Here is a 15,624-nt window from a genome sequence, read left to right on the forward strand (position 1 = left end):
GGATGTAATATAGAGTTGCCGAAATGTACATCAAACGGAATACCTTTGTACGCTTCGTTTTAAGTCTTTTTTTAGAAATTTACGACGGTTTTACGCGCGGCTGGAAATAAAATTCGCGGACTATTACAAATAAACGTATGTAGGCACATTTATGCTCTGGGCTCTCGTGCGTATTGAGCATGATTTATAATTATCACGGGCTTTTTAATGTTATTCAAATGCGCGTTTATCTCCATAATATTTCAGTAGTCGTTGGTAACGTCGAACGGTAATTAATGTTTATTACTCGCGAGTCTGAGCAAATAAACTCTTAATGAGACTGTAAAATATTTTTACCTCCCAACAGTATCTGTCCGTTCTCGTTTTATATGTTAGCAGAGCGTAGCAGTATACCATAGTTGCATTCTCTGAACGTTTTTACCACTGGGAGCCGCGACGATCGTCACGCGCAAACTGAGCCAAGGTATAATGCCATTCTGAAAGTTGAAGAGCTTTCGAGAAACGACTTCTTGCTTTTGAACCTGCTTTTCGAGCTGTACTCGTTGCAGAGCAAAATACGCAATTTGCGCGTTTCCTTCTAGACGAACGGATATACTCCTCCGTGAAATACAGAAGCCAATTTCCCGAAAGCCTGTGGAAGCGCAGGCGCGCCGCAAAGAGCAAACACAATGATTACATCGAATTCCCGCGAGAGCAGCGCCGATCCCCGTTTTCGACAAAACTCTGATTGCGCGAACCAGCCGCGAATCGAGGTGGAAAAAAAGCTCGTCCCCCGTCAAACAGACAGCCGCAAACACGCCGGCGTCGGGATTTTCCCTAAAACAACTCGCGCTGCAGCGTCGTCGTCAAACTTAATCAGCGAATATCGCCGACTCGGCGAGATGAACTTTTCGCGGCGTTCGGCTGTGAAAAGCAAACGATAAAAGACGAGGCTGTACCAAACGCTGCAGCAGCAGGCGCCGCACAAAGCGTGGAATCAAGTCGGTGAGATCCAATTTAATCTCGCCCTGCTCGCGAGCACGGGGGAAAAAAGCAGGACGGAAGCGGGTCGTGTTTTCCGACAGCGCTAAAAAGCCAGTGGCTGACGCTTTTCTCCTCGGCTCGCGTGTGCGAGTGCCGTACAGAGAGAGAGGAGGAGGAGGAGGAGAGAGAGAGAGAGAGAGAGAGAGAGAGAGAGAGAGAGAGAGAGAGCAAGGCGCGCGCCCCGGCGGGGATCCCGGGGGCCGATATGTATCGCACCTGCGTGAGTAATTGCGTCGGGCTTGGCTCGGCTTACAAATGGGCCCTCGTTCGGGCCGCCGAGCGCGGCCGTACATCAACGCGCTAATTACGCGGATGAGGCCCGAGCAGCTCTCGCTCTCGTGAGCGCGCACTTGCGTAATAGGAATATGTCAACCGCCGCCGCCACCGCTACCGGCTGCACTGTCTGTAGCTGCGAACACACACAGTACGGGAGACGCTCTGATAGACGCGGCTTGTCGTCGCTACAGCGCACCGCGGCTACTGCTGCTGCTGCCGATGCGCCCTCGTGAGGGATGTGACGGATTGGCGACGAGCGCGCTTATCGAACGGCCGCGACTGTGGCCTGTAAGAGTTTCATGCGCCGCCGCGCTGATTGCTCGTTAATTACATGCGCACGCACCTGCACGGACTGTAGCGGTCATCATTCACCTCCAACTATATACCCCGCATGCGTTTTTCATCCGAATTTTTCAGCGTATAGCGAACAACGAGCGTCAATTTGCGAAAGAGCATAGAGAACGGTAGTGGGTCCCACGGTTCGCCACGAACTTTCCATTGTCAAATATACATGCTGAGTGAGGGAGAACGGCAGAGCTGGAGCGAGATCACTGAATTATCGTAACCCTAGAAAAGCACGAGTGTGCGCACAATTAGTTATGCAATCCGACTCGGCGGCGCGTTAAAGCGAGTCCCCGCATCCCCCTAATTCAGCATAAGAGTAGCCGGCGACTTTCTTCCTCTCAGCACGGTGGCGGTCCGCTAGTTGGCTCCCTCTCTCTCCCTCCAAGCCCGTGTGGAAATTCGACCTTAATTGGACGACCTCGCGCGCGTGCGAGAGCGCGAGGAAATAACCGGGAGCGCGCGGCCCATTCCGCGAAGCTGTATCGATGCGACGCTGTAACGATAGGACTTTTCCCAGCTCGTTTTCTCGCTGCCGGTCTGGTGCACGCGAGCGCGATGCTTAACCGATTAGCGCTTTTCGCGAATGATCCCCGCAGCAGCAGCAGCGGCGCAATAATCGAGAGCGACGCGCTCAGCGCAGAAATAATGGGGTAAAAGTTATTCATGAGATTCCAGGAAAGTGCGCGCCGCGCACACGTGCGATCATCTCGCTGTGTGTATCGCGCAGATTGCGTAAGGTGCGGAAAATTTTCGCGCGTACACCGCGAGACAGGCAGCGAGAGAGAGAGGAGATATGTAATTCCGCACGACGCTGTTGCCGTCGCCACTGATGATCTGCGCGAGATAACGCGGAAGAAAAGTGAAATGCCGCGCTCGCGCGAGCGCATGTGACCGAGATAACAATGCGCCGCCAGCAGCGTGTTTTTTCCCGAAATTTGGATGAATTATGCAAACATGCAATTCCGCAGCGTGCCACGGCGGTGCGTTGTTTTTAATTTTTCGACTCGCATCCGCGCACTTGATGAGCAGGCTTTCCGAATAAGTTTTTAACTACATAGGTTCGCCAATATTTGTTCGGTTTTTCGTTCGTGCTTTTATTAAAATACGGAGAGGGAGAGGAGGCTTGGAATGCAGGTAAAAAGCGCGGAAATCAATTTCGCTCCATTGCGCGCTACCGTGGTATGCAGGTTTGTTTTTCCAGCAATATTTTAATTAAAATCTAATGGATAACAAGAAGAAACAACAAATTCCTAAAATTGCTGTTTAACAGGATGAAAAGATTAATTTATTAATAAACATCCTTCCCAGCTCTCTGGGTTATTATTTAGCTCATAAATATTTGATGATTCCCTTCTTGATTACATTCACTGAGAAAAAAAATTCTAGCCGCACGCAGCTCTCGGGGCTTTGGTATAACCGCTAATACTCATAACTATATCGCGCTGAAAAGGGGGAATATTCTATTATAGTCAGTAAATTAGAGCACTCCTCGTTTAACGCCTTGTTCTCGCTCCTATCAGATGAGCTTGATAATGAAGAATTATGTACTTGACATACAGCCATTTTGAGCGATTCTTAAAGCATTTTGCTATACCTCTTTCACTTTTAATGCAATGTTACTTTTTTGAAGACGAAGACGAGATTTTCCACGCTTGAATAGCATAACTCTCGCGTTGGTGAATTTGTACTCAGTCGAAACTTTATTAAGCTCGTTTGTACACGTCCTCGTGGTGATATCACTACACATTCGAAACCATGTAGCCATGTGAGATTTGTCCATTCAACCGTTGAATCGCGCCATTATTTTCCATAGTGCAAACAGTCTTGTATACTCTAGTCTTGTTAATAATTAATGTACTCATTTTTCTTCATAATACTTTCGTTGCTATATGCATAAGAATCGTTTCATGTTCTGAATTTATTCAAACGAGCATACTCGCACTTCCATGTTTGCTTTCGTTTTTCAGACGCAACACATATTATTTGAATAAAACTGCACTTACCGTTAATGCCACGCATATTCAGGGCCGTTACTCGCAATTTTTTATGCCGAGAAAGCTTGTACTAGTTAATAATGTATAGTAGCCACCGCTCAGACGAGTAGTATTATCCTTTTAAAACTTAATTGAAAATTTCCATCAAAGTGCAAAGTATAAGCCGGGTACGCAATACAATCTGCGTTCTTCAGAGGGAAACTAAAATTTTATTGCGCAATCAATTTCTCGCGATATAATACGGAATAAGGTTTACCCATCCAAACCGTAAAATCAAGATAAAAACGTACTGCACCCGTTTTAGTAAATATTTATAAGCATCCAAATTCAGCTCGGATTTCGCAACAGTCGCACTGCTCGGGTACAATAACTGCCGTTATTATGAATTACAGTCTTCCCCGCTCTAACTCTGTAATCTGCATATTCAAAACAACTCTCATGTATAATCATCATTTTGATTACAAAGCTTCAGCGGCAGAGAGAGAGAGAGAGAGAGAGAGAGAGAGAGAGAGAGAGAGTGCGCGAACTCGCGTCAATATCATTTTAATATCACGTGTTTAAAACGAACTGCGAAGGCATTAACTCTTCCGCGTATACTTTGCGCGCGCTTATCCGTCCCCTGGCCGATTAACGCCTCTTGGATTGTTTTTTCACTTTCCGTTATTACCGCAATAGACCGTGGAGTGGCTCTTTTCCATGAAATTGGCGAGAGTTATTTATCACCGACGTACGTGAAGAGCCGAGACATCCGTCCTCGTCAAGATTCAATTATATTTTATCGATACGTCGGTCTCTTCCCTCCAGACTATTCGATTAGTTTTCAGCAGCTGTCTAGGATCCATTAATTCCGACTGGAACGCGAGCGAGTGTCTCGATCGTTCGCATTCAAATTCAAATAGCGCAGCTCGAAAAAACGGAAGGTCACGGCTAGAGCGCCGAATTTGGGTCGATTCGACGTGAGCGCGGTTCGTATGAATCCCGAGGATATTCATCTGGAAAATCGTTGATTCGCTGAGAAGCCGAGAGCTAAAAGACGGAGACAGAGGGGGAGGAGCTAGGCGACCGCATCAGCAGCTCGCCTTGTATCGTCGCCGAGAGCAGCGCAGAGCTTCCCTCGATAACCCTTGAGGTGCAAAATTTCCGAGAGCTCGCGTACGCGTACACAGACGCGGGGCCAGAGATAAAGCAAAAGCTGTAACAGCAGCTATCGTCGCGAACGAGAGAGGGGAAATGAAACACTGCAGCAGTATTCCCTCTCGGAGAAGATGCTCCCAGTGTGCTCGGAGCTCGTACACTTTCTCGCGAGTGTCGGGGGGGGGGGGGGAGTGAGAGAGAGAGAGAGAGCTGGGAAGGGCACTTGCTCCGGTAGCTCAAGGAAATTAGTAAATTAGCCGTTGCCAACTCGCAGCGAGTCTCGTGCGGTGCGGATTCCGCGCCACTTGTTCGCGGCCGGATCGCTTTACTGTCTGGGAATGCGCGCCGTGGAGCGGGAAGTTGGCTGCGAGCCGAATACCTAATTGATTTTGCCATTATTCCCGCTCATTAAGCCGCCGCGCGCTCGCGTGGATGCTGTACCTCTCGCGCCGCCTCGCGCCTATATAGTCTCTCATCGTCCTTTCGCTATGAATTTTAATTCGATGCGAGAAACGTCGGCGGGCCTGAATTAATGAAACTCCGCGCAGCCGCCGCCGTCGCTCGATAAGACTGTGTTCACGAAAAAAGCGGCGGCGGGCGCGCGCAGTCATATTCGTTATGGAATTCTCGCGCGCCTCTTTTTTCCTTCTTCGTCCGCGGTACTGCGCAGACACTCGGTCGATACACAATATTGGCAAGCATGGGAGTGGGTCGACGAGAGCGCTCGCCAATATTCCTCGAAAATTTGCTTAATTAAAGTCCTCTCCCGAGCGCTAGCTCCTCGCGTGTGCGTACGTGTGTCCGAGGGCAGCTTATTATTGAAATGAGTTTTTTGCGGCGTCGAGTTACGTTTACGAGGCTCCTCTTTCTCCGTCTCTGAACCTTTTCTCACTCCCGCCGCTGCAGCTGATGCAGCGATGCCGAACGATTCCTCCGCAAGCGCGCGCGTCTGTTTCTCTTTCGACTTGCGTTTTTCTCTCTCCCTCTCGCCGCTGCATATGCGCGCGCGCGCGTAAATAATAACTCAAAAAGCCCGCGAGAGAAAGAGAGAATCGCCGCGGAGCGTGAGTGTGCAGCGTACACTGTATGAGCGCGTATCCTGCGTTCGCGCGCGCGTGCGCGGAAAGATCAAACTTTATTATTCTTTATAGCTGCGGGCGCGTCGGCGAGATGTGCGTGCACGCCCACTTGGCTTTGAATTACGAAAATAAAGCGAGGCCCTAGAGCCGAGCGGGAGAAGATATACACGAGCCGGCGAACGATGCGCGGGCTGTGCAGATAACAAATAATAAAGTCTAGAGAGGGAGAGAGAGAGAGAGAGAGAGAGAGAGAGAGAGAGAGAGAGAGAGAGAGAGAGAGAGAGAGAGAGAGAGAGAGAGAGGGGAAGAAGCGTTTATGACAATTGTTGTGAGCCGAGCCTAAAGAGGAATATAAAGGGACGCGAGGTTAGGCTCGTCTCGTCTGAGCGGCGGCGGCGGCGGCGGCGGCGGCGGTAGTGGTGAGAAGTAGATGAGGCCTTGATAGGAAAGGAAAATCGCGCTGCGCTCGCCGGGCGTCGTTAGCTCGTTAACTCGCACGCAACACCTCGAGCCTTCTCTCGCTTCGCTCTCGAATACCGGATATACGGCTGTCTGTCTTCCCCTCCTCTCTTTCTCTTTCTCCCTATTCTTCTTCTTCTTCTCTGACTTCTTCTCTGCCTTCTTCGGACCGGCCGACCTACTCGAGCGATTCTTCAATCCAGCGCCGCCTCTGCTGCGCCGAGAGAAAACTGCAGCGTTACGTCACAGCTTCCAGCACTTGTTTGGAACGGCAGCTTTTCCGCGAGACGCTTGTTAGGAGCTTTAAACGCCTAACGACGTGTAGAGCAGGGCGGAGAGGCTACGAGGACGACAGCTGCTGGTCGTTCTCCCGCCGCGAGCTATATGCATACGAGACTGACACGGGCCAGATGTTCGCGGGCGCGAACAAGCGCGAGCATGCATGCACCTTGATGCCACCGCCGCTGCTGTCCGAAGCTCCGACCGCTTCCCCCGAGCGCGGCTAATGCGTTTTCGATAATTTTATCTTAAATGCGCGATAGCGGTTAATGGAAAGTCCGTGTGCGCTTCCTCACACTCCTTTTCGCTCTGATGCACGCTGCGCCGCGCAGTCTGTCTAGCGCGCTGAATCGTCAGTCGATAATGGCACGCGGCCGCGACGAGTATACCCTCTCTGAAAATCCGGTATCACCCTATATAAATTCTCCAGCGCAGCGGCCGCGCCGGGACGTGTTCATTTTCGACGGGGCACTTTTATCGATAGGCGCGCGGACTCGTCGCGCATAATTGATACGAGCGATTAGGGGTATTTCATTATATTCCGATCGCTACCGTCGCGAGGAACGGAGTAGCAGCTGCGCACGAGAAACTTTGGAGGGACGGGCTTAATCTAAAATAGACTTGTTTACAGTGTCGTTACGCGCCGTCTACCCTTGTCGTCGTCGTCGTCGTAGTCGTCGTCGTCGTCTGCGGCCGGCTCTAAGCTCGATACACTGTCGCTGGCCGCGCGAGTATACGCATACACCGCAGGGCGACAATTCTCTCGGCGATGGATATCGCCGGCTACGGTATACGCGGGGATTTCTTTAATTAAGAATTCTGAGTCCGCGTTTCAGCGATAGGGCACGTAGCGGCGCACGACGCGATACCGCGGCTTGTACACGCGCTGATAGCGCGACGCCGTCGGAGACTTGCCGAGCTGGCTCTCTCTCTCTCTCTCTCTCTCTTACTCCCCGCCGCGCTTGCTGCTCTTTTTCTCCGCCGAGCGGCCGCGTGCGTCGATGGGATTGCATTGTTTGGCGAGACTTTTTTCGCGCGAGAGACGCCGTCCTTGGGAGAGATACTCGTGAATTATGGCGCTTTGTGCGCCGCGGCCGCGTTTTTTGGGACTGCTCGCACGCGGGAGATTCGATTGTCCGATTAGGCTGGAATCCGCGCGAAGCCGGGGGAAAATTAGCTTCCACGATGTACGGAGAGAAAGGCTGTGCGATTAGCTTGAAAACGAATTTATTCGAAAAACTCGCTAATTTCGTATTCCAGCGAGGGAGCGGTGTGTTCTGGTGAACTCGTTAGAAATGTGCCGCCGTGTATGCACTGCAGTCCCGCTAAAAGTAGCAGCGGCAGGAGTATTACACGCTGATGCTGAATCACTGCCGCGCGGGTAAGGCGCTGCGCACGAGGCCGAATCATTCTTCAATCTTTCAGCGGAGCCCGATCACAATCTCGCGCGCCTGCTCGCGCTGTGCTAGTCACACACGTATACGTATAGGTGCACTCTCTTGCATTCTTGTTAAGGATCGCAGGCAAAAGAAAAGGCAGCTCACCGGCTGCATTTAATTTCGGTAATGTATTCACTTCGGAAATAATAATAAGATGTGAATCGCGCGCGCGCGAGCACGAATCCCTCCCTAGTCTCTCGTGCTGGGGCTATCTTTTTACGGTCTGCAAAATAAATTTCCATAATCCTCATTAAATTATTCAATTTCTCGATGCGCGACGTTCACCTCGGTCCAAGATCCCCAGTTATTCCAGTTATTTCTCATAAGAAGCCGGTACATGCACGACTCGCCCGCGTGCGCGCGCTCCCGCCGGGGGGATAGCGCAAAAAAGGGCCAGAGGCGGAGAAAAACCGCGGCATATCTATATAGCTACACGGCGATAGAGCAGCAGGCTGCACGGAAAAGAGCTAAATTAAAGAAAAAGGCTCGGGAGCTACGAAATATCTGATAAAGCCCGGGTCGAGCTTTCATATCAAAAATAACCTCCATAACGAGCGGCAGCCCACTGCACGCTGCAGGCGGGATTTTTCTATATTAGCCTCTCTCTCTCTCTCTCTCTCTCTCTCTCTCTCTCTCTCTCTCTCTCTCTCTCTCGATAAGGAATTCTTTCGCGGACTCGCTCTTCCGTGCTCTCGTCCTTTTTCGCAAGCGCTGCACGAAGATACAGAGAAGAGAGCCAGAGAGGAAGAATATCCTGAAGCCCGCATACCGGCTCGCCGTGTCCTTCTGCGGCTGCTGCGGCGGACGGATAGATAGCTACAGAGAATGAAGAGCCCGCGGCGAGCGCGCATGCAGGTTAACGCATCTCTATTCGTCCCATTGAGTGCGCTTTTTTTCAGTGCGTCTCCTCGCTGTCGCGCCTCCGCTTCCGTCGTTTTCGTCGCGCACGGCCGATGTACATAGGCAAAACGAGTGAGCAGTACACCCCGGTGTGTGACGGGGCAGGGATGTGGAGCCGCCGATGCTAGGAAGAGGGTCGCAAGGCCTCAATGGAACGAGAAATAAAGACCAAGTCCTTAAACGTCACAATAGAAGTTTTTATTTTCTCTTTCATTTGTTTCTCCTTCTTTTTTTTTTGTGTGTGTGTGCGCGCATATTTTCCAACAACTTCTCCGCACGGTTTTCGAATTTCAACTCCACGGAGAGCCCGCTCGCGGCGGCGTTTTATCCCTCAACCCCGTGCACGTGCGGCGCACGAATAAAAACAGAAAAAGACCAGCCGCATCGGTGCACGGGGACAAGGGCCAACGTCCTGCCTCGACTCTTACACAGAAGACTTCAGTCGATCACGTTCCTGTTTTCGCGCGTGTATGTGTGTAATTTTTTTATTTTTTATACATTCTATATGGTTTTCGCTCGTATTTTACAAAATTTACAAACGAGAAGTAAAAATAAATTGACGATAAGTAAAGCGTTTACACTTTTTTACTCACTCGCAGGGGCGCAGTAACGCAGTAACATTTGCGCAGCAGCGAAAATAAATACTATAGATAGTAAGTGGCGCGATATACTTTACAGACACTATTTATATGTATAAATTTATACGTATATGGACGGGTCGACGCTTTGCGTGTATACAGTCCTCGAAAATTCATCCGCGCTAGACTCGCTTACAGCGCGTCCAGAATCACGCGGTGCAGTCCTAATACAAAATTCATTAGAAAGTTATATCACCGTGAACGGAGTCTGGCTCCCCTCGAAGCTCTCATATATATATATATTTTTTTTTCCCCCAGCACGTGTCCATTATCGAGAGGAATTGAGCGAGCTGGCTGCCCCTTCGCGATCGAGATTGCGCTCTCCTTTCGCTTGTGCAACGTGTCGATTTATGTAGAGCGTAGGAGCGCGCGAAATTCGAACAAGTGTCCGACGTAACGACATAACAGCAGCTGGAATCTCAACGTCTCGGAAGCCGACGACCGCCGGCTCGCTCGTTCATCCCCGACAGCACAACGAGGGCGACTCTTTTCCCTCTCTCCGCCGCGCGACGCAGTTTAATTGGGAGACGAGGGAGAAGAGTCTCGCGCATCCGCGTCGAATATTACAACCATACGCGTACAATATCGGCTAGACATATATTTACAGACTTTAGCGTGCCACGCACAATGCACTTGTATCAATCTCGGCGAGACGTATTTTACATTTTCTACACATAAACCGCTTACGCGCTCTCGGCAAGCTTCCGCCAACAAGAACAACAACAACAACAACGGCGGCGGCAGCAGCAGCAGCAGCAGCAGCACTCGCACGCACCACGTACACAGCGACGACTTCGCGTTACACGCGAAACTCACACCGCCAGAAAGCCCGCACACAAGAAGATAACTTTACACTTCTTCTTTATTTACACGTCACGAAGCACATGCACTCGCGGCGGCTCCTATTGCACTTGTACACGACGCACACGCAAGGCTGCCAGTCTCGCTCTCGGACATTCAGTCTCCGTGTACTCTCTCAATCTCTCTCAATCTCGCTCTCGCGCTTTCGCCCGGTTTCGCGCGCGCGCGGTACACGCAGCACAAGATCAAGCCGACGAAGCAGGCGAAAGAAGTCACAGTCTCGAGTCACTAGATGTGCACGGCGAGCGTCCTCGAGCGCTCGGCCGCGCTGGACGTCTGGTTGTTGTGCTGTCGTCGCACCGGCGGCGGCTGCCTCCTCTGGCTGGTCGCCCGCTGGTTGTTGGGCACGTCCGGCAGGGCGAAGCGCAGCTTCTCCCAGAAGAGCTTGTCGCCCCACTGCAGGTATGTGTTGGTCTTGAGGTACAGCCGGATGTCCGGGTCGAGCTCGCGCTGCGGCACGTCGCCCACCAGCACGAGGATGAGTCTGCGCCGGCGGTCGCGCAGCACCTGGTGGTGCGCCGACTTAAAGTCGAACCGGCACCACTCACTCTTGATGAAGTTCTCCGAGAGCACCATTATCGTGCGCCGCGACGACTCGACGGCCTGCACGATCGTGTCGGCGATGAAGCTGCCCACGGGGAAGTCGCGGTAGTGCAGGCAGAGCTTGTACGAGGGGTTGCCCATCTCGAGGACCGGGGCGAGCTCCTCGGCGACGAACGCCTCGTCCTTGGAGCTGTAGCTGACGAAGGCGTCGAACAGCTTGTCCCGGTCGTCGCGGTCGACGTCGGCGTGCCGGTAGAAGAGCCGCACGCCGAAGCGCGAGTGCAGCCAGACGCGCATCTCGTGCCGGAAGAAGAAGCCCAGCATGCAGATGAGCAGGAGCAGCAGGAATGCGACGAGCGTGCTCACCAAGAGCGGCAGGTAGTCCTCGAGGGCCTGGCGCTCGATGATGGTCTTGGTGAAGTTGCCGGCCGCGGCGGACAGGTTGCTCTCGATGCTGTCGAGCTCGGCGCAGATGGAGCCGTTGTTGCCCTCGATGCCTCTGCCGCTGAGCAGCGAGAAGCCGCGGGCCTCGCTGCCGTTCCGGCTCTCGAGGCAGCGCAGCTCCGCGGCGTCGAGAACGCGCACCGTCGGCCCGCTCGACCACTCGCGGTACTCGCGCACGAAGTCGCAGTCGCAGCTCCAGGGGTTGTCTGCGAGGCCGATCTTGAGGCTGCCAGGCAGCGACCATAGGCCCAGGGTAGTCAGTCGGTTGCTCTGCAGACGCAGGCTCGCCAGCGAGCGCAGCCCCAGGAAGGTCTCGTTCGAAATGACGCTCAGCCGGTTGCGCTCAAGACGCAGCGTGCGCAGCGCCTCGAGGCCGACAAACTCGTGGCCCCGCAGCTCCCGCAGCCCGTTGTCCTGCAAGTGCAGGTCCTCGAGGTTTCGAAGCCCATTGAACGAGCGGTTCTGCACGACCTCGATGTTGGAGCCGTTGAGGAAGAGCACCTTGAGCTTCTTGCGGCCAATGAAGGCGTGACTAGCGATGACGCGCAGGTCGTTGCCGTCCAGGTAGAGCCGGGTCGCGTCCATGGGGATTTGCTCGGGCAGCCGGGCCACGTGGCCGCCCATCGAACAGTCGACGACGTTGGCCGTCCAGGTCTGGTCGTTGTAGCAGGTGCAGTTGGTCGGGCAGGTCATCTCGCAGTCGCAGGCGTCGAAGTCGCAGCAGTGGCAAATGGCGTGGCAGTGCGTGTCATACTTGCAGAGAAACTGCGAGTGGGAAGCCTCGAGCAGCGGCACGTAGAGTCGCTCCCGGTCGTAGAGCAGCTCGCAGTAGATGCTCTCGAGGTCCATAACCCGCGGCTGCACGCGGCTCTCGCTCTGCAGGTTGACGCGCTGCAGCCACTCCATCGTGCAGTCGCAGAGGTAGTCGTTGTCGCCGATGTAGAACTCGGGCAGCGGGCGCTCGGCCGGCACCGCGCTGATGCGCAGCGCGTACGGCTCGATGTTGCGGATGCGGTTGCCCTTGAGGTCGACCCGGGTCAGGTTGGGCTTCTTGAAGAAGGCGTAGCTCTGCACGCGCGATATGAGGTTGTCATTGAGGTAGAGCATCTCGACACCCGTGGGGATGGCGCTGCCGGTGATCTCGGTGAGCTTGTTCACGCTCGCGTCGAAGGTGTTGAGCTGCAGCTGGGACTCGAGTTCGTAGGCGTTTCCGAGCTCGCTGATCTTGTTGGCATGGATGTCAAGCCACTGCAGGCCCGTCGGTATCATGGCGTAATCGAAGATCTTGAGTCGATTGTCGCTGACGTTTAGCCAGACGAGGTTGGGTAGCTTCGAGAAGAGGTTACTGATGTCGCTCAGCTGATTGCCGTCGAGCCGGATGGCCTGTAGCTTGTGGTTCTCGTCGAAGGTGCCGGGCTCGATGTGCTCGATGCGATTGCCCGACAGGTTCAGGATGTTCAGATCTCGGATCTTGTCGAAGATACCCTTGGTCAGATTCCCGATGTGGTTGTCGATGAGCCGCAGCCCGCTCAGGTGGACCATGTGGTCGAACGTGCCCTTGGGAATGCCCGAGATGAGATTCTCGCCGAGGTCGAGGGCGCGCAGCAGCGGCGTGGCCTTCAGCGCCTCGGGAATGGCCATCAGTCGGTTGCCGTTCAGGTGCAGATCCTGCAGCGACGAAGCATTCCTCAGCGAGGTCGGATGCAGGTCGACCAGTCTGTTGTTGTCGAGCGACAGCAGGCTGAGCACGTAAAGCCCGCTGAAGGTCGTGGCGTCAATCGTCGAGAGCCGGTTGTCGCTGAGCACCAGAGTGTGCAGATTCGACAGGGCCGAAAACGTGTTCTCTGGCAGATACTCGATGAGGTTCTCCTGCAGCCTGAGAATCTGCAGGCTGTAGAGGTCGCGGAAGACCGAGGACTCGAGCCGCGTTATTTGGTTGTCCGAGAGGTCGAGCACCACCAGGCGCACCAGATCGACAAACGTGCCCGAGTTGATCCACTCGGCGGTGAGCTCGTTCGACGACATGTCGAGCACCAGGAGCTGCTTCAGCTCGCTGAACAGCCCGGGTGGCAGCACTGCCAGAGTATTGTTGCGCAGGTGGATCTCCTTGATGTCCCTGGCGTCGATGAAGAGCTCGGGAGGCAGGCTGGCCAGCCGGTTATTTGTCAGCTCGATCGACGTGAGGGACGTCAGTCCTTCGAACGCCCGATCGGCTATAAAGGCGATGTTGTTGCTCCTCAGGTCAAGGCTGTGGAGCCTGGAGAGTGCGGAGAAGGCGCCGGATGGCAGGGACTCGATGCTGTTGTTGGACAGGTCAAGTTGGCGGAGATTGTGGGCGCAGCCGTTGCCCTGGTTAAATCTGAAGCTCGACACCTCACGCAGCCTGTTGTGCGTGAGGTTGAGTAGCTCGAGGTTGTAGAGCGGACAGAGCGCGGCCTCTGGCAGACTCCACATGTTGTTGTTTCCAAGGTCGAGCCTCTCGAGCTGGACCAGCTCCTCGGTGAAGGCTCGCGGCGAGACCTCGAGGGCCATGGAGGACCAGTCGGTGTTGTGGGTGCGCACCGTCAGATTCCTAAGCTCCCTGAGCCCGCGGAACGCGTCGTCCGAGAGGTTGGCGATCTTGCAGTACTCGATGACGAGCTCGCGCAGCTCGACCAGGGGCCTGAAACTGCCCGCGCTCAGCGAGCTCTGGTAGAAGAGCGCGTCGCTGCACTCGAGCCGGAGCCGCACCGTGTGTTGTGGCTGGATCACGCTAAAGTTGGTGTTCTCGAGCTCGCTGTTAATGGTCCTAAGGCGACAAACGAGGGAAACGTCCTCTTCGGCGTTGCCCTCGGCCAGCCACTCGCACTCGTCCGGGGCCTTGTAGCGGAGCGCGCGGCTCAGCGAGGCCCCGAGCACGCAGAACATCGTGCCTAGGAGGATCGCGAGGAAGGCCGGATTACTGGCCTGCATCGTGTCACCGTCCGTCCGTTCGCGGCCAAGTCACAGCACCGTCACACCTGCACATACACTCGCGCGCGGGGCTTTCGAGACGATAATTCGATATTGGCACTAGCTGCACTGTCGGGGCGTCAGCCGCCGTCGCCGTCTCCGACTAGCGCTGCTGCAACGAGCGCTCGCATTTTCCCGGTCCTCGGGTCGCGTGGGGCATACGTGAAGTGATCGGTTGCGTGGCTGGAAAACTGGCTCCAAAATCTCCAAACTCCGCGTCTCGCGCGCACCGTGAGTGTCTGACAAAGAAGGCGGCTGCGGAGACGTTGCGCTTACAGGACTCTCCGAGCGACTGGCGAGCGTCGCGACGGACCCCGCGCGGCGAGCCGAGAGTTCCGGGCCCCGACTAGTCCCCCGACTTCCCTCTCCCTCGATCTCGCGCGTCCATGCCGCGGTGTACTTAACTCGCGCACTCTCTCTCTCTCTCTCTCTCTCTCTCTCTCTCTCTCTCTCTCTCTCTCTCTCTCTCTCTCTCTCCCTCCCGGCTCTCCCACCGCGCTCGCGCGCCTCCCCCTCCTCTCCGGCTTCTCTCTTTCTCCGCCGGCGCGGCTCTGCTGTCCCTTTCTCTTGCCTGCGCGCATCGCATTATATTTTACCCGGCGAACGCGAGGAGAGAGAGCGGAGAACACCGCGGGGCCCGATACGAGCGTTCCGCGGTGAGCCTATAAAAACAAGACACGGATACAATCTTTGGGCCCTCACAGTGGCTCGTCCGACTCGGTGCGCCGCAGCCTCCGTCCTGGCGAATAACTCCTGTCCTCGTCACCTTCCTCCTTGCTTCTCCCTTGTCCTCTTCTGCGTCTATGTCCCCTCGTATGTTGCCCATATTTCTCGTCGGCTCGAATAGTTCTTATCGTGTTTCGCGAATTACGCCGATTTGCACTGCCGGTAATATTTTCCTCGCTGGGGATATACGAGTGTCCCTGGGATTTGTAGCGAAATTTGCAACCGTGACGCAGAATTATTTCCAGCGCCGATTCATCTTCGACTTTCGGTTCGCAAACAGCATACCGCCGCTTATATGCGAGAAAAATGACGTCCGAAGCACGCGTATATTATTCTCGCGCATTATTATCAATAGACCGGCTGGATAATTAAGTCGTTTGTCCGCGTAGCCCAGGCTATTTCGATTTTCATAAATCAGAGGAAAGATCGAAGCCCGCTTACCATTAGCGTCAAAAATCCTCAAGTTATAAGCCTGCCACTCGAGTCCGAGAAA

At 54.2% G+C, this 15,624-nt stretch overlaps 2 protein-coding genes across 3 annotated transcripts in view; one reads left to right on the forward strand and one right to left on the reverse strand.

Moving 5' to 3' along the window:
* LOC100678665 (lysine-specific histone demethylase 1A) overlaps window positions 1-15,624 on the forward strand; it is a 235,744-nt gene that overhangs the window by 104,492 nt on the left and 115,628 nt on the right. The gene's annotated exons all lie outside the window — the stretch shown is intronic.
* LOC100119196 (toll-like receptor 8) lies at window positions 9,116-14,832 on the reverse strand. The gene has a single exon (XM_001602964.4). The coding sequence runs from the start codon at window positions 14,364-14,366 to the stop codon at window positions 10,656-10,658; it is 3,711 nt and encodes a 1,236-aa protein (XP_001603014.1). The 5' UTR covers window positions 14,367-14,832; the 3' UTR covers window positions 9,116-10,655.

Source organism: Nasonia vitripennis (assembly GCF_009193385.2).
Source record: "Nasonia vitripennis strain AsymCx chromosome 5 unlocalized genomic scaffold, Nvit_psr_1.1 chr5_random0004, whole genome shotgun sequence".
Taxonomy (NCBI): Eukaryota; Metazoa; Arthropoda; class Insecta; order Hymenoptera; family Pteromalidae; genus Nasonia; species Nasonia vitripennis.

Coding starts and splice junctions, on each gene's coding strand:
- LOC100119196 (XM_001602964.4), bottom strand. CDS start 14,366: ATGCAGGCCAGTAATCCGGCCTTCCTCGCGATCCTCCTAGGCACGATG.